The sequence below is a fragment of the Geotrypetes seraphini genome, chromosome 3 (assembly GCF_902459505.1).
Source record: "Geotrypetes seraphini chromosome 3, aGeoSer1.1, whole genome shotgun sequence".
Taxonomy (NCBI): Eukaryota; Metazoa; Chordata; class Amphibia; order Gymnophiona; family Dermophiidae; genus Geotrypetes; species Geotrypetes seraphini.
In genome coordinates this window covers 161,671,380-161,697,141 of record NC_047086.1, presented here as the reverse complement: position 1 = coordinate 161,697,141, position 25,762 = coordinate 161,671,380, and the positions used below count along the sequence as shown (strand labels likewise).

Genomic DNA, 25,762 nt, shown 5'->3' with positions numbered 1-25,762 from the left:
GATCTTGCATAACATTTAAAATGCTGGTGTTGATTTTTCAGGCTATCCATCAAGGGGTGGCTTGTTCCTCGTCACATGTTGTGACACTGTATCATCCACGTCGATCATTGAGATCTGAGGTGGCGACGCATCTGTCTGTGGATAGGATGCAGAAGGTAAAATATGCTAATACCACAGTCATGGCCATTTCAGTAGAAGGGGTGAGTTTATGGAAAAATCTGATTGGACAATTAAGACTGATCAATGATGTAAAGAGGTTTTAAAAGCTTTTTAAAAACATCTCTATTTGTAGAAAATTTTTGTTTAGGTGAGTGAGAAGTAGTGACTAAAGGGATGAAGTAGATATAGGATGAGTAGTTATTACACTGCCTAATATTTTTATGTCATGTATTTTATTCTATTGTGTTTTTAATTTTGTACGTATTTTTGGAACCCGCTTAGGTTTATACAGTAGACTCTCAGTTAATTGGCACCCATGGAGCTTCATAGATGCCGGATAAATGTAGCTTCTGGTTACTTGAGAGTTACTATTAAAAATAGGCCTAACTAATACTATACTCAAAAACTTCACAATGGAAACAAGTCCACAAATTGACAGAGCTGCCCAGTGAGTAACCGCATCAATTGTTTGTTGAATATTTACAATATGGTTTAACATTTTGGCATGTTTTCTATATTTGTTATAGCCGTAGAGCAAGACCCCTGAAGAAGCCGGAGATAAGGCGAAACGGGTCCCGTTGGGCATAACGGATTACACCATTCTACAACTGACAGTATGCTGAGATAAGTGCTATTTTTTTTATTTCATTAGCACAGTAGCACTTTATTATATATAAGTATTTGCACTTTAGTAAAAAGTAGAACTCAACGAATGATATCCTTAACCTGTATAAGCTGTTTAGAAAATCAAATATGATTTTCACCCAAAGGGTCGTGGACACTTGGAATGCGCTACCGGAGGAAGTGATCAGGCAGAGTACGGTACAAGGATTCAAACAGGGATTGGACGGATTCCTGAGGGATAAAGGGATCGTGGGATACTGAGAGAGGTGCTGGGATGCATCACAGGTATAGAAAGCTAACCAGGTAATAAGTATAGAAACCCAACCAGGTCGTGCATGTGCAAGACTGGAGGGTTAGGACTTCGATGGGAAGCTAGGACTTAAATGGGAAACCAGGGTGGCAAGGGGACCCCCTCTGGGGATTCAGACAGGTCTTGACCTGTTTGGGCCGCCGCGGGAGCAGACTGCTGGGCAGGATGGACCTGTGGTCTGACCCGGCGGAGGCACTGCTTATGTTCTTATTTAACAGCACAGGTATCTGAGAGTTCTACAACATATTGTAGATATTATTATACACTTTTTACAAAGTTAGTGGTTTTTATCCCGTTTCTTATTTCAAGAGCATAAAGCTTGCACAAAGCTTTATATTATTATACTTACAAGTCCTTTATTTTTTGCTGATCTAACTAATACTATACCACATACCATAAACTGTTCCAGACAAACTACTGGACATGTGGTAGGCAAGGTTTGGGCGTACTCAGGTGTGGTGTGGTGTGCCAAGTTTACACTTAAATTTCCACCAGATTTATTTTGCTGGTTGCTCGAGTTCCAGTTAACAGAGAGTCTTTCCCCATGTCTTTTATTTTTCTATTATTCATTTTTAGGTTTAGGGTTTTTGTTTTCTCCCCAATTTTGATATATTACCAATATTAATAATAGACAAAAAGCTTGATAATCCTTGCTAATTAATCAAATTCATCAAAATTACTAGAAAAGTAGCTCTGCTTGTTGAGCGTACCACCCATGTTTGCAGAAAGAATGAGGGGGGATGGAAAATCAATATCTTAAAGTAGTCTTCACTTGTCTTCTGTCTCATGTCAAACGCTTCCTGGCAAGATTAGCCCAGCCTGCAAAGGCAGATTAGCTAAACACTGCCCAGCACAGCGATGGCAATTTCCTCCTTTTGCTTCTTTGCACTTCTCGATCAGTTTGAACTAGGTTGGGATCCGGTGCCCTAATCTTCAAACCATAATCTTCCTGAGGTTTTTATCCCTGTAGATCAGAGGTGTCCAATACGTCGATCGCGATCGACCAGTTGATCGCGGAGGCAATATGAGTCAATCGCGGAGCCAAGCGGTTTCCCTTCTCTTTTTTCCCCTCCTGACTGGCATGCAATTAATCTGCCTTGTGAAGAATGCCGGCCAATCATAATTTCCTTCTTTTTTCCCTTCCTGACTGGCGTCCAATTAATCTGCCTCTTGGAGAACGCCGGCCAATCAGTGCTGGTAGGGCGGGGTTAGAAGGTTGCCGGGGGATGGAGCTTAGCACCGTACTACACAAGCCAGAAGAGATGCGCAGGTGTTTGGGCAACCGGGCGAAGCGCTTCCAGCTCTGGGCCATTTGTTGCTTGTGAAAACCGCCTGTTGTGGTAAGAGCCAAGCTTGGGAAGAGTTGCTTCGGGACACAGTGCGAGAGACTTTCCTAGAAACAAATTGGATATCAGAGGACCAGTGGCATATCAAGAAGGGGGGGGGGGGGGCTGTCCGCCTCAGGTGCCTAGGTGCATGCCCTAAGAAGGTGCCCAGCTAGCCCACCGGGTCTGGAACCACCCTCCCTGCTCTGCCGCTGCTGTTTTCCAGGACCAGCAGCAGCGGCAGTAAACTTTAAATTGAGTCATTGTGGGACCTTTCTGCACCTCCCCATGGCTGCCGGTACACCCCTTCTCCCCCCCAACATCACTTCCTTGTTGGAGCAGCCGTGAGGAGGTATAGCAAGGTCCCGTGAAGACTACCGTATGTTTAAGTTTACAGCACCGTTTGTCACTTTTCTTACTAGAGCTGGGGTTCAATGAAATAAATTAATTGACCATGTGTGGTTTTTCAGGTTGCAGCACTATGAGACTAGTGTTTGCTGCCTACATAACTCACTCCTGAGCCAGGGTTGGAGGATGATCCCACCCACAGTCATTCAAATATCAACATAATAATAAACTTACATCGGCCAGGTTGGTTTTTCAGCTGGAGCTTGCTGTGATCTCATGGCCGTGTGTCAGTTCGAAGGTTGCAGCCTGCAACACTTTAAAACTGGCCAAGGTGATTTTATTAAACGCTTTAAGTGCTGCAGCCTACAAAATCACACACGGCGAAGACAACAAGGGCTTGCTACCAAGTGCTCAAGGGGAGGAGCAGAAACCACTGCCCTACCCCTGACTACAGCCCGGTCAGGTGAAATGTGGCCATGTGGAGCATTTTCTTTAAATAAATGGTGTTTTGCATAGGCTGGTATCTTAATGCATTCTGCTTCATTTTTTCAATCAAATTCCTTATATTCAACTTGAGGTATTTTATCTGTTCTATGTATTACTTCTTTCCCTGCCATGCCGGTATTTTCTGCATTATATTGTAAATGCCTTCTGTCTTTATCTGTTTTTAAGTCCATTATTCTAATTTGCATTTTATCTGTATCACATGTATTAGCTCACCTTGTTGTGAACCGCCTAGAACTTTTTTGGTATGGCAGTATATAAGAATAAAATTATTATTATTATTTGCTAGTCCTGCTGTGTGCATTACAGCAATCACACTGCCCTGAATTTTTTTTTTAACCAATACTGGGATTTAGAAGAGAATCCATTGCTCCCTGATCTTCCAGTAATGGGATCTGAATGTAGAGAGAAAAGCTTGAGCCTTACCCTGAAAACAGATGGGACTAGCAGCAGAGAGAGAGAGAAGAGGAGAGAGAGATAAGGAGGAAGAAACTGTAAAAAAGGAGAGGCAACCAGAAGAAGAGAGGGCAGCTCAGCCTTCCCATTACAGCAGTAGCTAGCCTAGTTTTAAACTAGCTGATCAGGTTTTGCTTGAGAATTTCAGGTCTGGCAGATCCCCAGCTCATAATTAGAACCTTGCATAATATGGGCCACTGGCATGGCTGAACTATTGATGGTACTCCCTAAAAATGGGAGCCCCCCTGCCTTCAGTTTGCACTTGCACTGCTTCACAGCTGCAAAGTCACCGGAGCCCAGATAAGCAAGCATCCAGATGATAGTTTTGGGCCAGTGGAAACTAGGACTGGGACTTAGCCGGAACAGGGCAGGCATGGCACAGTAAATAAGTGAGGCTGAAAATCCGAAGCTGTATGTGGCCTAGCTGGGAAACAGCAACAGGGCAGAGTATCATGTATACTACAGGAGCTGTTACGCTGTGGCAAGTGCTAAAAACCGTGCTAAGATTTTGTAAAAAGGAGGGGGGTTAGTTTGTGATTATGAAGGAGTCTGGGACTGGTCTTCCTGAGTTTTAAATTAAGTTTTCTCTTTAATAAAATGCTGAATTAGGTTTAGCTGCAGACCTAACTTATCTGATGTTCTAGCCTGCCTGAACTGGGTGTTTTAGCTTGGGCATTTTAGCTTCTTAAGGTTATCTCAGCATACACGATATTGCATTCCGCCCTCCTGGACATGTAACAGAAAGACTGCTAGTGACCTGCTAGTGTGAGCTTAGGATCAATGATTGTTAAGAAAAGTAACATGTGAGAAGTTCTTTCTAGAATTCAGTTGTATAGCCAGAAAAATGAATAAATATCTCTGTAACTTCCTGGTTTCGGCACTTCTGAAGCTACCAGCTTGGGGCTCAGGGGTCCGCATATGCTGAATAAAATATACCTGTCGCTTTCTTCAAGTCTCTAAGTTTTGTGGCTAACCAAAGTGACCTTTCAATTACATATTCCATACCAGGCGAAGGTGTTTTCTGTGTTCTGTGTGTACATAAGACAAGGTTCTCTGTTAGCATTGACTGTGCAGGATCAATCTGTACTAGTCTGGCTTATTTAGCTTTACAACAGGTGTACAGATGTTTTACTGCTCACTGCAGTATGTAAGATGTTGTCTTTTCCTTTTTGTGCGATATGTGGCTTGTTACTAAAAATCATGCTTTTCATATAGATGAGGGGGGGGTCAAAAACTGATGGGCCCTGGGTGTTACATATGCTAGGTATGCCACTGCAGAGGACTGGATTAGAACCTGCATCCCAGCCCTATTTCATGCTGTTATGCAAGGTAAACAATATATATTTAAAATATAAAGTACACTCGGTATATACGTAAATAAATATCTGTTTAGCATTTTTATTGTTGGTAGATCATTTTGACTTGGTCATTTCAAAAGTAGCTCACAAGCCAAAAAAGTGTGGGCACCCCTGCTGTAGATTATAACCCCTCCCCCATTCAACTTTCAAGCCCAGCCACTGAAGTGGTACTTCTCTCCAGGGCTTGCATAGATCTCCGATGTGCATAGTCTCTACAACATCTTCAGCTTCAGTCAACCTGAGGAGCAAAATACCTAACCCAGGATCTGAATCTGTGGTCTCTGCATAGGAACTGCAAAATCACCACTAAGCAATTCTAGCAATTAGAAGGTTTTCCAAAAACTACCCACAGGTGTTGTACTCTTTCTTATCCCTGTTCCTTAGATGGCATACCTAAGCAAGCTAGGTCATGAATCATTCAAGAGTCAGGTTAGTTTATTTAATTTGCTTATCCTGAAAATCACCCATTTATGGCACACAAGGACTGAAGTTCATCATTTCTGATACAAGAAAAAAACAAAACCAGTTAAGAGAGTTCTTTCTTTTCTCTATTCCTTTCCTATTAAAAGAAAACACAATATGCAAGGAACAAAACAAATGAAGAACAGATAATATAACCAATCAAAACAGTGCAAACGCTGAAACTTTACCTGTCATATTGCAAGTTCTCTGATTACTTTCAAAATGATATTGCCTTCGGGCCTGAGCAATATATTCTGCAGCTTCTCTTTCTTGTATTTCTATAATTTTTTTCTGTGCGTACTTTCCCAGCAGATAAACTCCTATAAATCCAAAATATATAAACAATCTACAATTAGAAAACAAAAATCCAACAAATGTTAAAATGAAAAATACTTCAATATAATAAAAGGCTAGCTTTGATTACTATTTCTAACATATATCTTCTACTGTACAGAAGGCACATTTTTGTATGGATGTGAATCTTGGACATTTTACTGCAAAGGCCTTAGGCTAAGAGCAATTCGACAAGTGCTCCCCGAGATCTACCTGCAATATGAAATGGCCTGATAGGCTCTCCAACAAAGACATCCTGAAAGATACCATATACCTTGGTTTAAGGAAAGAGGGATACATGTGCAGGTTTAGTGAAAAACAAAATCATAAGTGTAGAATACATTAAAATCTCCAAATTTGTGCTCTATGGCCAATTGAAAACTGGGCACAAGGAAGACCACATCTCACACACCTCAGATTCAAAGACACCCTCTTCAAGCATAACCTTAAAACCTTTAAGGCATATCACAATAGCTGGGAGGATATGACCTTGGACAGGGTCAGAAAGTTGCAGCTTTATCTCTTGGTCACACGAGAGGAGTGAGGCCAACTCCCCAATCTCATTAACTGTGGAATTCTATGCTGCTGGGGCCAAAGATGACTAGACAGACACTCTGCTCACAGTTCTCTGCATGGCTCTTTTGCAAGGAGCTAGGACGAGCATAAACTTAGCTTTTATTAGCAGAAGGCAATAAAACCAGAAGTCACAGGATCCAGATGAACACAGCTGCACTGCATCAAATGACAATTAGCACAATTAGGAGACACAACAGGCAGATAACACAGAGCCAGCAGGGATGTTCTTCTGCCCCTGTCCCAGGGAATGTGAGGGCAACAATAGTTTTTCAGACACCAGTTCTACTTGTACAAAAGATGTTTCAGCAAACCATCTACACAGGGTCCCAAATGAATGTCTCACAAAGATGTGCTAAATAACAAGATCATAGCTCTGCATCTAGAACAGTGGTCTCAAACTCAAACCCCTTGCAGGGCCACATTTTTGATTTGTAGGTACCTGGAGGGCCTCAGAAAAAATAGTTAATGTCTTATTAAAGAAATGAAAATTTTGCATGAGGTAAAACTCTTTATAGTTTATAAATCTTTCCTTTTGGCTAAATCTTAATAATAATATTGTCATTTATAGCTAAAGAGACATAGGATCAAGAAACTGTTTATTTTACTTTTGTGGTTATGATAAACATACCGAGGGCCTCAAAATAGTATCTAGTGGGCTGCATGTGGCCCCCGGACTGCAAGTTTGAGACCACTACTCTAAAAGGCCAAGGTTTAATTTGATTTATTTACTTGATATACCGCTTGGCACAAAGTATCAAAGCGGTTTACAATAAACCATCAAATTACATTACATATTGTATACATCAATTCACAATATAAAAATCACTGATAACATTAAAAGTCCATAACTTAATGTTACACTCTTTCAGTTAAATGAGCTTTTAAAATCTAAGTTTTCAAAGCTCTATGAAAGCTGAGATAACTGGAAATTTCTGTCATTTTATTAGTTACTGTAGATAGTTCCATAATACAGGCCAACATATCAAAAAGCTCTGTTTTTGGTAGATGCCAATTTAACCTGTGACAAGGTAGGACACTGCAATGATAAACACTGTGAAGAACAAAATTAAGCACTGATTTTCAAAGCTTTAAAAATCAGACACAACATTTTAAATGTAATTCTTGATGAAACCGGTAGCCAGTGAAGCTCAAATAAACTCGGAGTGATGTGGGCTGTAACTTTCTTACCAACAAGGTGAGAAGGCGTATTTTAAACCAACTGCAATCTTTTCATGCTCATCTGGGTAACACTTTGAAACAGTGAATTACAGTAGTCAAGCCTACTTGTAATCAGAGCATGAGCTAGCCAATCAGAAAAATGCAGAAATATAGAAAAATGTGTTTACAACAGGTATTCAGAGCTTGATGTGAACAAGATTTTCCCATTTTACTATGCCATGTTGTGTCTTTTGTGAACTAAGAAGGAGCCAAATGGTATTTTCTGTACCAGTTGTAGCCAGAGAAAAAAAAATATGGTTTAAAAGAGACAATTTCAGCAATGAGCTAGGCCCAAAAGTCTGAATTTCACCCAGAATAGTCTGAGTCTACCATCCTGCATCATGTGGGTTAAAGATTGTTTTATGTCACATCAACAAACTCAAACAATTAAAGGGAATTATTGAACACTCATATGCTATCACTAATGGAATATTTCATCCTCCTCCTCCACTGTTCACTAATGATTTTCCTCAGATTCTGTATCTAAAGTACAGTAGTTGAGCATTCCTGGGACTCTAGAGACAGATTTATATCTCCTAAAATAATTATTCTGTTATATTGGCAGGCAAGGCTCAAGATGATTTCTTGTAGTTTATTGCTAGCAGTTAGCCATTCCTGGTGGTCTGTATAAGAGTAGCAAACCTATGGTGCTGGAAAGATGGTCTGTTTCATCTTGAAGCTTGCATGTCATGTGTTCAAGGTCAGGTTGATTGTTTGAATGCTGAGTACCGTATTTTCGCGGATATAACGCGCGCGTTATACGTGATTTTACGTACCGCGCATACCCCTCGCGCGTTATATGCCTGAGCGCGGTATAGAAAAGTTTTTAAACATAGTTCCCACCCCGCCCGACGCCCGATTCACCCCCCCAGCAGGACCGCTCGCACCCCCACCCCGAACGACCGCTCGCACGCGCTCGCACCCGCATCCACGATCGGAGCAAGAGGGAGCCCAAGCCCTCTTGCCCGGCCGACTCCCCGACGTCCGATACATCCCCCCCCCCGGCAGGACCACTCGCACCCCCACCCCGAAGGACCGCCGACTTCCCGACAATATCGGGCCAGGAGGGAGCCCAAACCCTCCTGGCCACGGCGACCCCCTACCCCCACCCCGCACTACATTACGGGCAGGAGGGATCCCAGGCCCTCCTGCCCTCGACGCAAACCCCCCTCCCTCCAACGACCGCCCCCCCAAGAACCTCCGCCCGTCCCCCAGCCGACCCGCGACCCCCCTGGCCGACCCCCACGACACCCCCACCCGCCTTCCCCGTACCTTTGTGTAGTTGGGCCAGAAGGGAGCCCAAACCCTCCTGGCCACGGCGACCCCCTAACCCCACCCCGCACTACATTACGGGCAGGAGGGATCCCAGGCCCTCCTGCCCTCGACGCAAACCCCCCTCCCTCCAACGACCGCCCCCCCCCCAAGAACCTCCGACCGCCCCCCCCAGCCGACCCGCGACCCCCCTGGCCGACCCCCACGACCCCCCCACCCCCCTTCCCCGTACCTTTGGAAGTTGGCCGGACAGACGGGAGCCAAACCCGCCTGTCCGGCAGGCAGCCAACGAAGAAATGAGGCCGGATTGGCCCATCCGTCCTAAAGCTCCGCCTACTGGTGGGGCCTAAGGCGCGTGGGCCAATCAGAATAGGCCCTGGAGCCTTAGGTCCCACCTGGGGGCGCGGCCTGAGACACATGGTCGGGTTTGGCCCATGTGCCTCAGGCCGCGCCCCCAGGTGGGACCTAAGGCTCCAGGGCCTATTCTGATTGGCCCACGCGCCTTAGGCCCCACCAGTAGGCGGAGCTTTAGGACGGATGGGCCAATCCGGCCTCATTCCTTCGTTGGCTGCCTGCCGGACAGGCGGGTTTGGCTCCCGTCTGTCCGGCCAACTTCCAAAGGTACGGGGAAGGGGGGTGGGGGGGTCGTGGGGGTCGGCCAGGGGGGTCGCGGGTCGGCTGGGGGACGGGCGGAGGTTCTTGGGGGGGGGCGGTCGTTGGGGGGAGGGGGTTTGCGTCGAGGGCAGGAGGGCCTGGGATCCCTCCGGCCCGTAATGTAGTGCGGGGTGGGGTTAGGGGGTCGCCGTGGCCAGGAGGGTTTGGGCTCCCTTCTGGCCCAACTACACAAAGGTACGGGGAAGGCGGGTGGGGGTGTCGTGGGGGTCGGCCAGGGGGGTCGCGGGTCGGCTGGGGGACGGGCGGAGGTTCTTGGGGGGGGCGGTCGTTGGGGGGAGGGGGTTTGCGTCGAGGGCAGGAGGGCCTGGGATCCCTCCTGCCCGTAATGTAGTGCGGGGTGGGGTTAGGGGGTCGCCGTGGCCAGGAGGGTTTGGGCTCCCTCCTGGCCCGATATTGTTGGGGAGTCGGCGGTCCTTCGGGGTGAGGGTGCGAGTGGTCCTGCCGGGGGGGGGGATGTATCGGACGTCGGGGGGGGGGGCATCAGGCTTTCAGGATGGGGACAGACCTTCAAGGGGGGACAGGACTTCAAGGGGGGACAGTGCACGGAAAGTCAGGGGGGGTGAACGGAGAGTCGGGACAGCGCACGGAAAGTCAGGGCAGTGCACGGAAGTCAGGGGGGTGAACGGAGAGTCGGGACAGCGCACGGAAAGTCAGGGCGGGCGAAAGGAGCGTCGGGCATCATGCGCGTTATATGCCTGAGCGCGGTATAGAAAAGTTTTGGTACATATCATCGTGATTTCTGCGCGCTATACCCCTGTGCGCGTTTTACACAGGTGCGCGTTATATCCGCGAAAATACGGTAAATCAAGCCATTAATGCCACACACATTTTCATTTCCAAAAGTCATCAGGAAAGGTCATGGCCACAGTGTTATGGACCAAACAGTTTAACACAGAATACTACTGTAACTTGCTGTGCCAATTAAAGGAGGCATTGAAAGAAAAAAAAAAAAAAAAGAGAGAGGGAAGCTGCAGAAAGGAGTTCTCTTTTTGCAAGAAAATATATCTGCTCTAAAGACTGGCAAAATGATGGATGTTTTGACACAGTTGAGGTTTCAGTGCATAGATCATCCACCCTACTCAGCAAAATCTTGCTCCATCTGACTAATTTCTATTTCCAAACCTTAAAATTAGTTTGAAAGGGTAACAATTTTTGAGCAATTCGGAGGTGAATGCAGCAATGGAGCAGTATGTTAATGACTAGATAGAGTATTTTTTGAAGGGTCACAGAAACTTCATACACGATGTGCACGATATGTAGAACTTAGGGGTGTATACATGGAATAACTTGTAAGTTTCATGGCTTCGTGTCATTCCCTTTTGGTTATGCTGAGAACTTTTCAGCACCCTCTTGTATCTTGTCCTTGCACCATTAAATTACCGTATTTTTCGCTCCATAAGACAAACTTTTTTCCCACCCAAAAGTGGGTGGAAATCTTGGTACATCTTATGAAGTGAAGGTACAAATTTTGTTACCCAGCCACACCACCTTTATTTTAAAACACCCCTCCCCCCCTGCCCACTGCACCACCTTTTTTTATTTAAACACCCCGCCCGCCTGCTGCCGCCGCCACTGCACCAATTTTTTTTAAAACACCCCCCGTCTGTGGTCATTGTCCCCCCCTTTTAACCTGGTGGTCCGCTTTTTTCCCTGGCTTGCGGCATAGAGATCAGCAACACGGACGTCAGAAGCAAGCTTTACGCTCTCCTGCTAGGCCCTGCACTGCTTTCCGAATGGCTACCATAGGTTCTCACGGGACTCGCGAAAACTTACGGCAGCTATTCGGAAAGCAGCAGGGGGCTGAGCAGGAGAGCGTACAGCTTGCTCCTGACATCTGTGCTGCTGATCTCTGCGCCGCAGGCCTGTAAATAAGGAGGAGCCCCTAAGCACCATCTGCAAGGTACCGGTAGGTGCCGCGGCAGGGAGGGAGGAAAGCCAGCTGGAGTTGCTAGGCCCACGAGCAAGGGAGGTGGGCTGGAGCCGACGGACCCACAAGCAGGGGGCAGGATTAAAAAAGGTACGGGGGGGCTGGCTGGCTGGCCTGGGGCTAGCTGGTTGGTTTGGAGCTGGCTGGTCTGGAGCAGGCTGGCTTAGGGCTGCCTACCATTAGACGTGCCCACCACTAGATGTGCCCTGTACCCTGTCCCGGCCTACCACCAGAGGGGGGACAGGGTACAGGGCACACCATTTGGTTCAGAATTTTTTTTCTTGGTTTTTCCTTCTCTAGAGGTGGGTGCGTCTTATGGTCAGGTGTGTCTTATGGCGCGAAAAATACGGCAGTAGCTAAGCAGACCTTCAAAAGGCTCATAAATAAAGACCCTCCCATTGTTATCATTTAAGGGCATGACCCAAAAGTGTTACTTACTTTTCTTCATATTTTCTATCAGATGGTAATAAGCAGGAGAGCTTTATACAATCTAGAATTAGTCTCTTTACCAGCCTCTACCCAAAATATTTTCCAAAATACAGATTCAGTATTTGTCAATTAAATCAAGCCTTTTTAACCACGAGGTCCTTAAGTTGGATACAATAAAAATAGTCAGTAGGGTGATGTCTGATCTTAATTGTAAGTTGACTATGGGGGTCTTTTACCAAGGCGCACTAGCCGATTTAGCGCACGCTAAATGTTAATGCGTCCATAGAATATTAAGGGTGCATTAGCATTTAGTGAGCACTAAATCAGCTAGTGTGCCTTAGTAAAAAGACCCCTATGTTAGATGACTGGCCATGATCTGATTTTAAACGTGGCTATCCTGTAAATCTAGATCTTTGACTAAAAAGTCAATGCTGCAAGGTAAACCACTCCCTCTTAAGGAAACAATTGTTACCTTAGATTTAACAAGTATATTAGAAATAAAATCTTGTTATTTTCAGCTACAAATGATCCAACAATTGAAACCAATTTTCAACAAATCAAATTCGGTAAAAATAGTTCAAGCCTCTTCAACACATCCTTACTGGATTCAAACAATCAACCTGACCTTGAACACATGACATGCAAGCTTTAAGATGAAACAGACCATCTTTCCAGCACCATAGGTTTGCTACTCTTATACAGACCACCAGGAATGGCTAACTGCTAGCAATAAACTACAAGAAATCATCTTGAGCCTTGCCTGCCAATATAACAGAATAATTATTTTAGGAGATATAAATCTGTCTCTAGAGTCCCAGGAATGCTCAACTACTTTTGATTTCTTAAAACTCATACAGGATAATCACATTACCTTAATCTCTTCTGGTCCTACACATGAAAAAGGTTGCACATTGGACTTCCTAATAGTCAATCCACAACACATCATCTCCTAGCTTGTCTCCAGTTCCTTGGTCAGACCACTTCCAGCTCACCTTCAACACTGAACTCTTCATAGGAAACACATCCAAGAACATCCCCAGAAAACAAATCCTCACCAGAGGTAGAATTGACCCTACCCTATCCTGGACCAAAGTCATTGAACAACTACACCAAAACACTAAAAGTACTACAAACATGATTTGACCACTGGAATGTTTCCATATCACAAGCTCTAGACACCCCTGCCCTCCTAAACTATCACACCTTACGTTCTACTAAGTGCACAAGAAATACAATCTCACTCAAATCTAAAAAACAGGCTTGCAGACGACTTGAAAGACAATGGCAAAAGAGTCAATCCCTAATGCACAGATTATTGTGAAAGAAGGCAATTAAGTCATACAAATACCAGGGGCTCCTTTTACGAAGCTGCGTTAGCGGTTTAACGCGCGTAATAGCACACGCTAAACTGCCGGCCGCGCTAGACGCTAATGCCAGCATTGAGCTGGCGTTAGTTCTAGCCGCTTAGCGCGGGTTTAGCGTGCGCTACAAAGCTACATTGCACTAAAACCGCTAACGCGGCTTTGTAAAAAGAGCCCCAAGTTGTGGAAACAAAAAAAATACTTTGCTACAGAAATTGAAAATAGCAACTTTGATTCCAAGCAACTCTCATATAATGTGCACACTAACTACACCCCCTGTGCCAGGCAAGTCAAATATCACATCCCAACCAAAGCATTCAAGAATTAGCTGATTACCTCTTTGATTAAATAAAGAAAATTCAAGCAAATATTGGGCAGATGGCCAACACCATCATGACAGACAGAATATGGAATAGCTTTGCTCCTATAACCACAACTGAAGTAAACTAATCCACATGAAGCAGTACCCTTGACACATTCACCAATAAATTGTAAGCGATTGCACCAGATGCCCTTAATCAATGGTTAACCAGATTCCTCAACTTCCTGCTCCATGAAGGCACCTTAGCATGCCAAATGGGCTGCATAACTAACTAAACACTAGGTAGGATAGAACTAACCACAAACTACACAATAACGCTGTCCTCTTCTATTGAGATTGAGGCAATTGAAACAAAGCACCTAAGTGGAAAAAAAAGACCTCACATAATAGCTACTGCTGAAAGCAAGTAAGTTCACTTATCATCATCGGTCAGAAAAAAACTCCAGTGCAGCAAAATTTCTTAAGTGCCTCAATCAACAATAGGAAAAACACAAAAATGGAAAAGTTACAATCCTGCTCACATTCAGTATTCAGGAAAGTTCACCCTATAGCAGTCCTTTACTGGTGAAGGATTTACAAAATCCAAACAACATAGGAGCAATGGGAAGCAGAAAAGCAGCGCTGTATCCCAGAATGCAATGGTCAAAGACTGCCACAAATAAAGCCAGAAACAGCCAGAACACAATTTTAAAAAAAAATCAAAAATATATGTATATTACAAAGTATATTTCAGAATATTGAAAACTTAATCCAGCAAAACAATCATTCAATTCAAACAGTTCAAAACAGTCAAAAATCCAGAAGCAGCCTATAGAGAAAAAAACACTACTGTACTTAGCTTTAAACAGCCACTGCACAGCTCAGCCAGCTCACTCCCCCGTTGTTCTGTTGTTTGCAGACTATGGTTTCAAGTAATTTGGTCAATATAGATATTCCTGCGTTAGGTCTGTAGTTGGATGGAATGGATAAGTCTGCACCTGGCCTTTAGGAATGGAAGTCTGTGTCCCCAGGCAGATGTCCCAACAAATGGGAACCTCTTAGCACCAGCCTCCAACCGAACACTTAGAAAAATCCCCTGAGAATAATAAAACTGCAGGGCAAAAACACTTCTGAGCAACTTGCTTGCAGGAAAAATTTGATGGGGTAAGGAGCAGCTCCCTAGGAAGGAGACGAAGTTCAAAAAAAGATGATTGACAGCATTCTGAAAGCAACTTGTGGGTTCAGATGCATAACCCTAGCGTTCAAACCACTAGATACAATGCACTAGAAATATAATTACTGCATCCAATTCATCCACAAAATCATTCTTCTAACCCATCCTGTTAGAAATTTCCATATTTCCACCTCACCACAAAAAATGTTAAAATGATTCAGAAACAGCACTTCACTAGAAGTTGTAGAGAGGGACTCTTAAAGCTCTCAACTGAAAGAAGTATCTATCTGAAATGTTCATCTACAGCAGACTGTGAAAGTGTTTTCAGCCTCTTTTGTTACAGAGATTTAAATTCCCAGATCCAGGTTCTACTGCCTAAGTCAACCTGGACTAGATATGCTGCAGAAGTAGTGTTCACATCCCTACATAAATGGAAGCTCCATGGCAAAATCCATCCAAAGGTCAGATTCAAGGGTTTTTGTTGTGATGTATGGGATTTCTTTTCAGCATACCTAGAATCTGCTTTCCTTTTATCTCTAAATGGAAATAAGTGGGGCTATCTATAAGGTAAGGTAAGATTCATTTAATAAAGTTCTGTTAAACTTTACTCCCTCAAATCACCTTCCACTTTACGTAGTTACTCTGATCAAAACAAACAGAAACCGTTTCTCTCTCTTCCATTATCTGTCTGAGCCTTTAACTGCCCTAATTTAGGTCCACTTTCTTTTCTTTTATCATACTTGCCTAAGAGACTTTGATCATACCATTTTCAAAGAGCACACTTATCACCGAGAACTTCTCCCCTCTCATCTGACATCAAGGGGAAGAAATCAATAACATTCAAAAACGGAATTCAATCGAGTGCAGTGCTCCTAACCAATAAACCAGGATTACACCTCTCCTGCTGTCACCATGCAATATCCATTCCAAGTGTCAACGTTGCAGATGTGGCACTATGAAACCCTGCCCCAGACTCATAATTTAAATTTATTACATCCCTACAGCGCACACCGCTGAATGCACACTATAAAAATTAATGTATTTTTTTTATTTCCTATTTAAGAATGTTTTTGTTGCTTTGGGGGGCAATATTCTTTAGGGGGGGGGGCCAAATCGATTCAAGTCATTTGGAGTAACAGATCACCTCCCAATCTCAATAAGGGTTGCTCCACAGTTAGGAAACCTTATTTCTATACCACCAAGAGCTCCTTTTACGAAGCCGCGTTAGTGGTTTAAAGTGCGTAATAGCGCGTACTAAACTGCTGGCCACGCTAGACGCTAACGCCAGCATTGAGCTGGTGTTAGTTCTAGCCGCGTAGCGCGAGTTTAGCGTGTGCGCTAAAAAGCTGCATGCGCTAAAACCGCTAACGTGGCTTCGTAAAAGGAGCCCTACATTTTACTACTGCTGCTGTGCAATAACATACCTTTTCTCAACTCAAAATAGGACTATAAATGTTCATTCTTTACATGCTAAACATCATTTAGTTAAACACATAATTACTGATCAAAAGCTGGATATTTTCTGCTAGATTCAATGTAAGCCACCCAAAGTTGGGCACACACATTTGGGTGTGGTTGCTAGATCCATACCTAAACTAATTTATCAGGCAATAACAATTTCCAGCGTTGATTGGCATTAATTAGGATTTAAGCACAGCTATGCCCTCTGCCCTTTTCTATAACAGGTGTTCATAAATTTCATAGTGCGCAAATCCAAAAAGAGCACTCACTCCCAGATGTTATAGAATACTACCAATTTGCACCAAACTGCCATAAATAAGGCACAGGCATTTACACCAGGATTTCGCAGGCTTAAATGCTGGTACCCAAAGTTAGGAGTGAAATGTGCGCTAAGCTAATATTCTGTAAAGAGTACTCAGCATGCAGTACCTTCTAGAGAACACTAGGCTTAGCATGGATCATCCTGGCTGTTATCTTTGGGCAAACGAGAAAACAGAAAATTATGGACAGTCGATGTCCAAGCTGATGGCTTGAAATAACAGAGCTGTGCTCCAAGCTCCCGGCTCGAGCCTGGGAGCTTGGAGCACAACTCTGTTATTTTGAACGTGTTGCTTTCAAGGAAGAGACCAGCAGAGACCCCTGAAGAAGTCAACAGTGTCAAAACATGGACTGTGTAGGGTCCATATGTTTCTATTGGTTCCGACCCTAGATGTATTTAGGTGGATTACTTGTTTGTTTCAATAAAGCAATCAGCTTGGACATCGACTCTCTACAATTTTCTATTTTCTCATGTGTTCTCCTTGTGGAGAGAATAGGGTCAATTTCTTTTACTGTTATCGTTGGGCGTCATTTACTGAATCACGCCTTTTGTCCCAGATTCTCTAACTGGTGCCATTGTCGGTGGTCACTTTAAAAAGTAGCCATTGATAGCATGCCAATCACGCAATGGCGTCAATCATAAAACTTCACCTCTGGCAAAGATAAGCACCAGAAATGTAGGCCAGGGTTTTCCAGGCCTACATTTCTGGCACCTACCTTTGACGTGAATTGCATCTCTGCAGGCACTTTACGGTGCCTAATGCCACTTCTGGCATTACCTACAGTGGTGTTAGGTACCATAATTTTTTAAGCACCGGTAGACAGCATGAAAATCAGTTTAATATATTTAAACGGCATTTTTCACTTAGCTTGGGCACCTACCGGTGCCTAAAAAAAACAACACCGTTTAGAGAATCCGGGCCTTCATGTCTACCACAAACACAGTTCTCTAAAGCCATCACTTCTTAATAGATACAGACCACACCATCAGGTTTTAAATATTTCAGTAGCAATAGAAGAGGGAAAAAAGGAGGAGGCTCAGCTTTTCTCTATGCAAACACTGAACTTAAAGCTCCAGAACATAGTTTTACAATTAACATTAGAAAGTCTTTCATTTATTTTACATCTAGGTCACTTTCCCTGGAATTTTTGTTGCTGTATCAGCCACCTCCAGTTACTTTAAATTCACTAGGGACTTTACTAAATCTTATCTCAAATCACATGCACAAACTTTACATCAGAATATACAGTATTAAGTGATTTTATAGTTGCTGCTAAGTTATCCATATGAACACTATCATCAGAACTGGCCAATGTCATCTGTGATTTTTCTTTCATTCAGCATCTCGCCTATCCCACACATAATTTGGGTCATATTAACATAAGAACATAAGCCGTGCTTCTGCTGGGTCAGACCTGAGGTCCATCATGCCCAGTAGTCCGCTCACGCGTCTTTCTTATGCTCCAATACTCTGTTAAGAACTTTTAACTTCCTGGATCTACCTTGAACAAACATTCCTTTAGTCTTAGTGAGCAGGCTCCAAGAGATTCTCTATGACAGAGTATTGGGTAGAGATACTACAAGGCATCGACTCTAGATAACTTCAGAAGTCTTTCCCTAGAACCTTTTACTCCTTGGAATACAGGGCATAGGATGAAGTTAAAATGTAATAGGCTCAGGAGTAATCAAAGAAAATACTTTTTTTTTTTTTTTTACAGAAAAGGTGGTAGATGCATGGAATAGGCTCCCGGTGGCGATAAAGACTGTGTCTGAATTCAAGAAAGTATGGGACAAGCACGTGGGATCTCTTAGGAAGAGGAGGAGATAGTGGATGCTGTGTGGATAGGCAGATTGGATGGGCCATTTGGCCTTTATTTGCCATCATATTTCTATGTTTCTATGTAACTTGAAAGCAGGCTTATAATGCCTTGGCTCTGATAAAGAGCTCTGATCACATATCCAAAAGAATGGAAATAAAATGATAACCATTGTGCTGGTATTGCCTAACAGCGGCATCAGAAATAGCCTAATGGTTGATGCAATAGCTGAGAACATAGCTGACTGGGTTTGATTCCCACTGTGGCTCTTTGTAATCCTGGGAAAGTCACTTACCCCAGGATACAAAAACTGAGATTCTGACCCCTCTAGGGACAGAGAAAGTGCATGCATATCAAATCCATTACACTCTACCCTTTAAATATACTTCAACTTTTGAGTTTTGAGTAAACTTAAAGACATGATACCCTTTGTCTGATATTTGAGTAGTTGTACAAAGCCTTGCCATATAGCTATCAGTGAGTTTGAGCAGTGTGCTTCCAAAATTATTGCAACTCTTTATATTTGGGTATGTCTTCTAGCAAATTTCAAGCATTGCAGATTGTTTAAAACTCAGCAGCTCGCTTGATTGCAGGGGTGTCTAAAGAGCACAGTTACTTACCGTAACAGGTGTTATCCAGGGACAGCAGGCATATATTCTCACATGTGGGTGACGGAGCCCCGATGCGGAAGCATTTTCAAACAAACTTGATTGAAGATTTAAGTTTGCTCTGCTGCTCCACGCATGCGTGCCTTCCTGCTCCACTAGGGGGCGCATCCCCTCGTGGTCTCCAGTTCACTTAACTAGCAAAGAAGCCAACCTCGGGGAGGTGGGCGGGTTGTGAGAATATATGCCTGCTGTCCCTGGATAACACCTGTTACGGTAAGTAACTGTGCTTTAACCCCAGGACAAGCAGGCATGATATTCTCACATGTGGGTGACCTCCAAGCTAACTGAAAAGGGGTGGAGGGAAGTTGGCAATTTAAGCAAATAGATTTCGCAAAACCGATTGGCCGAACCGGCCATCGCTCCTGGACAGTGAGTCCAGGCAGTAATAGGAGGTGAAAGTATGAACCGAAGACCACGTGGCAGCCTTGCAGATTTCCTCAATAGGTGTGAACCTGAGGAACGCTACGGAGGCTGCCATCGCTCGGACCTTGTGTCCCGTTACTCGACCATGCAGTGTGAGACCAGCCTGAGCGTAGCAGAAGGAGATGCAATCGGCCAACCAGTTGGACAAGGTGCGCTTGGAGACTGGGTGACCTAACCGGTTTGGGTCGAAGGACAAAATCAATTGTGGGACTTTCCGGTGTGGTTGAGTGCGTTGGAGGTAGAAGGCCAACGCTCTCTTGCAGTCAAGAGTGTGGAGCACCACCTCTCCGGGATGAGAGTGGGGCTTGGGGAAAAACACAGGTAAGACAATGGACTGATTGAGATGGAAATCAGACACTACTTTAGGCAAGAACTTTGGATGAGTGCGGAGTACCACCTTGTCGTGATGGAATACCGTGAAGGGTGGGTCCGCCACTAGAGCTTGTAGCTCACTAACCCGCCGAGCGGAAGTGAGCGCAAGCAGGAAAATCACCTTCCAAGTGAGGAATTTTGGATGGCATTTGTCTAGGGGCTCAAATGGAGGTTTCATTAGTTGAGCCAGAACCACGTTAAGGTCCCAAACCACCAGAGGAGGTTTGAGAGGAGGGTGGACATTCAGAAGACCCTTCATGAAGCGAGAGACTAGGGGGTGGAGCGAGAGGGCTTTCCCTTCCAGGGGCTGATGGAAGGCTGCAATCGCATGAGGTGTACTTGAATGGAGTTGGTCTTTAGGCCGGAGTGAGATAATTGAAGTAAATAGTCAAGGACCAGGGGGACGGGGATCGACACCGGGTCCTGGCTGTGAGAGGAGCACCAGGTTGAGAATCTGGTCCACTTTTGGGAGTAGCAGGTTCTCGTTGAGGTCTTTCTGGAGGCCTCCAATATCTCCTTGACTGATTGAGACATGGGGAGAGAAGTCAGGGGGAAAGAAACCAAGCATTCAGATGAAGAGATTGAAGATTGGGATGTAACAGCGAACCCTGACCCTGTGATAGTAGAGAGGGAAACCGAGGCAGAGGCAGTGGATCTCTGACACTGAGTTGAAGTAGAAGGGAAAACCAAGGCTGGTGTGGCCAGCGAGGAGCAATCAGGATCAGGGTGGCTTGTACTGTTTTCAGGTGGACAAGCGTCCGCAGGATCAGAGGAAACGGCGGGAACGCGTACAGGAACCTTCCCTCCCAGTCGAGGAGGAAGGCGTCGGCCTCGAGCCGGTCCGGGGAGTACATCTGGGAGCAGAAGAGAGGCAGTTTGTGATTGTGGGGGGGATGCGAACAGATCTATTTGAGGTGTCCCCCACTGTTTGAACACCTGTCGTAGGGTTTGAGAGTGCAGTGACCACTCGTGTGGCTGGAGGAGGCGGCTGAGTCTGTCCGCCAGGCAGTTTTGTTCTCCTTGTATGTACACCGCTCGAAGGAAGGTGTTGTTGGAGATTGCCCATTTCCAGAGGCGCAGGGCTTCCCGACAGAGGGACCAAGACCCTGTTCCTCCTTGTTTGTTTACATAGTACATTGCTACCTGGTTGTCGGTTCTGATGAGGACCACCCGGTCGTGGAGCAGGTGTTGAAAGGCTATAGCTGCGAGATAGATGGCCCGGAGCTCTAGCACGCTGATGTGGCAGCGGCGGTCTTCCGCTGACCACATCCCCTGCGTGCGTAGGCCGTCCAGATGGGCTCCCCAAGCGTACTCTGACGAGTCCGTGGTGAGTACCTTGCTGTGATGAGGGGCGAGGAAGAGTAAACCTTTGGAAAGATTTGAAGAGTCGGCCCACCAGCGGAGCGATCTTTGCAAGGAAGGAGTCACTGTCACGGGACGGTCGATCGGGTCCCGGTCTTGACGCCATTGAGAGGCCAGGGTCCATTGAGGGATTCTTAGATGGAGGCGGGCGAAGGGTGTGACATGGACGGTGGAGGCCATGTGGCCTAGGAGAGTCATCATCTGTCGAGCTGATACCTAGGTCAGCAGAGAGATCCTTCGACTCCGACTTACTAACGCCTCTAGGCGCGGAGGGGGGAGGAAGGAACGGAGGCGAACCGTATCCAGCGTGGCCCCGATGAACTGTAGGGACTGCGAGGGGCGTAGTTGGGATTTTGGGAAGTTTATTTCGAACCCCAGACTTTGTAGGTAGGTAATAGTCTGTTGGGTCGCTGAGATAACCCCTTCCCTGGACGGGGCTTTGATCAGCCAGTCGTCCAGGTAGGGGAATACCTGGAGGCCCTGGGAACGTAAGGTTGCTGCGACCACCACGAGGCACTTGGTGAAGACCCGAGGTGATGATGCTAGGCCGAAGGGGAGGACTCGGTATTGTAGGTGCCAGTCCCCTACCTGAAAACGCAAGAACTTGCGGTGAGTGGGGTGTACTGGGACATGTGTGTACGCCTCCTTCAGATCGAGAGAGCAGAGCCAGTCGCCCTCGTCGATCAGGGGGTAGAGGGTCGGTAGGGAAAGCATCCGAAATTTTTCCCGTACTAGAAATTTGTTGAGGCGTCTCAAGTCTAGTATTGGGCGTAGGTCTCCCGTTTTTTTCGGTACCAGGAAGTAACGGGAGTAGAAGACCTTCCCCCGTTGGTCGGGGGGAACCTCCTCCACTGCCCTGAGGCGAAGCAGGTCTCGAGCCTCGGAGAGGAGCAGGGGTAGCTGTGTCCGGTTGGGTGGGCAATTCCTTGGGGGGTCCTTGGGGGGTTGTCTGGAGGAATGGCCCGAAAGTTGAGAGAGTATCCTGATGAGATCACACCAAGGACCCATGCGTCCGACGTGACTTGTTCCCAGCGAGGGTAAAAGGCTTTGAGGCGGCCCCCGATAGGAAGGGGGCCTGGGACTATGGCGGAGGGGGCCCGCCCCCTTCCGCGAATCCCGTCAAAAGGATGGGGATGGTTTGGAAGTCGCAGGCGGTTGGGACTTGGGCATGGCCCGGTGGTGGGCTTGCGGACGCCTGGGTTGAGGCTGCGAGAAGGGAGGGGTGGATTTTTGTGGGTAGCGGCGTGGAGGGGCCCTGAACGGCCTGGGCGCGGGCGGTTTTGGTTTTTGCCGGACGAGGGAGGCAAATGAGCGTTCGTGTTCAGAGAGGCGTTTTGTAGCCGCCTCGATCGTGTCATCGAACAGTTCTTTTCCCACGCAGGGTAGGTTAGCCAACCGGTCCTGTAAGTTGGGGTCCATGTCGACCAGGCGCAGCCAAGCTAGTCGGCGCATGGCGATAGCAAAGGCTGCCTCTCTGGAGGAGAGTTCGAAGCCATCGTAGGCCGCGTGGAATAGATGGAGGCGCAGGTTGGAGAGGGACTCTAGAAGCAGGCCGAACGCTCCTTGGCGGGAGGCCGGTAGGTCAGTCTCAAAGGCTCTCAATAGTCCAATGAGGTGTTTGAGGTAGGATGTGAAGGTGAAAGTGTAGCTTTGCACCCTAGAGGCCATCATGGCATTTTGATATAGTCTCCTGCCGAACTTGTCTAGGGTTCGGCCTTCTCGGTCTGGGGGGACCGCGGCTGAGACCCGGGATGGGTGGGCCTTTTTCAAGGAGGATTCTACTAGCAGCGACTGGTGGGAGAGCTGTGGTTGTTCGAATCCTGGGTAGGGTACTGTGCGGTACTTGGCCTCCATTTTGGAGGGTACGGCTGTGACCATGTAGGGGGTCTCCAGGTTCCTGAAGAAGGCCTGTTGGAGTACCGGGTTAGGCGGTAAGCGGAGGGACTCTCTGGGCAGTGATGGCATATCCAGCTCCGCTAGGTATTCCTTAGAGTATCTGGAGTCGGACTGGAGGTCTAAGTCCAAAACGTGGCCCATGTCCTGGACAAAGCGAGTGAAGGATGGGCGAGATGTTCCCGGGGCCCCGTGCGGGGTCGGTGAACGAGACCTCCGTCGGGTGGAGAAGGATGGGGAGGCTTCCCTCGAGTATCGAGGTTCCTGCTCCGATCCACACTCCGAGACCGGGGAAGTACTGTGAAAGTGTTCCGGGGTCGTAGATCTCCGACGTCTCGAGGAGCCCCTCGGAGACGATGTCGGGGTTCGAGGTACCGATCGATGTCGAATCGGTGACCTCGACCCAGACTCCCTCGGTGAGGACCTGCAACCTCGGGTCGGAGTCCCGGTCCAAGGGGGAGTTCGGAGGATGCGCGGGTTGGAGAGTGATAACTCAGCCACCCTTAGCGGTCCCGTACGAGGTGTAGGTGAACGGCCTCGTAGAGTGGGGGAACCCCGGGCCTTCTGGGAGGTACGGCGGTTCGAGGTTTCTGTCGTTTTAGCATGACGTTTTGCACCGCGGCGGTCTGTGGAGGGAGAGCGCCTCGGGTGCCTCAGTGAGGAGTCCGAGGAGGATGGAATGCGGCGAAGCTTGCGCGCTTTTCTTCGAGGTGGCTCGACGCGAGGCTCAGGCTGGTCTGGTACATGCGGGGTCGAGGTCGAGGCCGGTTGCAAATGGGCCATTGCAGCGGACAGCTCCGACGAGATCATCGCTCGGAGTAGGTCCTGGAAGACGGGCACGGACAGCATCGAGGGCATGTCCACTGCCTCGGTGCACTCCACCGGGGGCGACCTCGTATCAGAGTATTCCCGTGTGGTGGAGGCACGGCCCGAAGGCTTGGAGGGCTTCGCCGGGGCTGTAAGCATGGGACTTCTGCCATGCGTCGCCGGTGTCCCCGAGGCCGGTTTCTTTGCTGGTACAGAACCTGAAGAGGGAAGAGGGGACTTACCCGAAGCCGAGGTTTTCTGTTGTCCCGAGGACTTCGGGTTCGAGTCTCGAGGCGATGCCGAGGTATTCGGGGCCGAGGTCAAGGCCGGGGCCGAGGCCGGGGCCGACCTCGAGGCCGAGGTAGAGGGTTGGTCCGGGGCGAAAAGATCCGCCATGCGGGCTTTCCTTCGACGGAGGGCCCGGTTCTGGAAAGTAGCGCACTGGGGGCAGGAGTCGGTTGGATGAGCCGCCCCCAGGCAGAGGATGCACCGGCGATGCGGGTCTGTGATGTAAAGAAGCCGCTCGCACCGGGAGCACTTTTTAAAGCCGGTCAAAGGGCGGGACATAGAATCGAAGGTGGCCGCGGCTCGAATAGCCACGCGGCCACGGGGACCCGGAAGCCTCCGGGTCAGAGAAAAACGAAGCAGGAACAGTTGAAACAAGAAAAAACTCGCGCACAGCGACTAAATCGAGAAAAAACAAGAAAAAATCACAGTGCTAGAAGGCAGTTGGGGCAGAGCCTGAAAAAACACGACTTCTAGGCTCAGCGGAAAATTTTGAACTGGAGACCACGAGGGGATGCGCCCCCTAGTGGAGCAGGAAGGCACGCATGCGTGGAGCAGCAGAGCAAACTTAAATCTTCAATCAAGTTTGCTTGAAAATGCTTCCGCATCGGGGCTCCGTAGATGACGTCACCCACATGTGAGAATATCATGCCTGCTTGTCCTGGAATAATGACTCATATTATACCAGTTCTGAATTGGTTACCTGTGGTGTTTAGGGTCATGTTTAAAATTTTGGCCCTGATTCACCAGAGGATTTATGTCAAAGTTCCAGCATATTTTTCTAACATATTAAGCTTCTATTGGCCAAGGCACACTAAGAAAAGAATCTGCTATGCAGTTAAGTGTTTCCACTGCCTCAACTTATCATTATGCTTCTTCTTGTTTGTTTTCTGCGGCTGGTGTTATAATGTGGAATCATTTGCCAGGATATCTGAAACTCTGTTCAAATTTTCAACAGTTTAGAAAAGGATTGAAAACTCATTGCTTTGTGAAAGCTTTTATGGAGAGTTAGGCTTTCAACTGTGTGATATTTTTTGATTTGGGGGAGATTCTGTGAAAGCCATACTTATTTTATGAGGTACAGTATATCTGTGTTATTGTCAGAGAAATTTTATATATGGTTTATTGTGAGCTGCTTTGGTTTAAAGCAGGATATAAATGGTGAAATAAACAAATAAAATACAACAACTAAAATAAAGCTTTTGGCCAGTCTTGGTTTTCAATTACTGAACTGCTTTATAATATCTGTAACATAGTAACATAGTAGATGACGGCAGATAAAGACCCGAATGGTCCATCCAGTCTGCCCAACCTGATTCAATTTAAAATTTTTTTTTTTTTTTTTTTTCTTCTTAGCTATTTCTGGGCGAGAATCCAAAGCTTTACCCGGTACTGTGCTTGGGTTCCAACTGCCGAAATCTCTGTTAAGACTTACTCCAGCCCATCTACACCCTCCCAGCCATTGAAGCCCTCCCCTGCCCATCCTCCTCCAAACGGCCATACACAGACACAGACCGTACAAGTCTGCCCAGTAACTGGCCTA

General features: G+C 46.6%; 1 protein-coding gene across 4 annotated transcripts in view; it reads right to left on the bottom strand.

Moving 5' to 3' along the window:
* PEX3 (peroxisomal biogenesis factor 3) overlaps positions 1-25,762 on the bottom strand; it is a 132,818-nt gene that overhangs the window by 105,484 nt on the left and 1,572 nt on the right. For all 4 annotated transcript variants that reach the window (XR_004538814.1, XM_033938215.1, XM_033938214.1 and 1 more), the window contains exon 2: positions 5,735-5,866. Coding sequence is in view for 3 of the 4 variants with exons in the window: in XM_033938215.1 (XP_033794106.1) it covers positions 5,735-5,866 (132 nt within the window). In the remaining variant the exon portion in view is untranslated. The remainder of the gene's footprint in view (positions 1-5,734; positions 5,867-25,762) is intronic.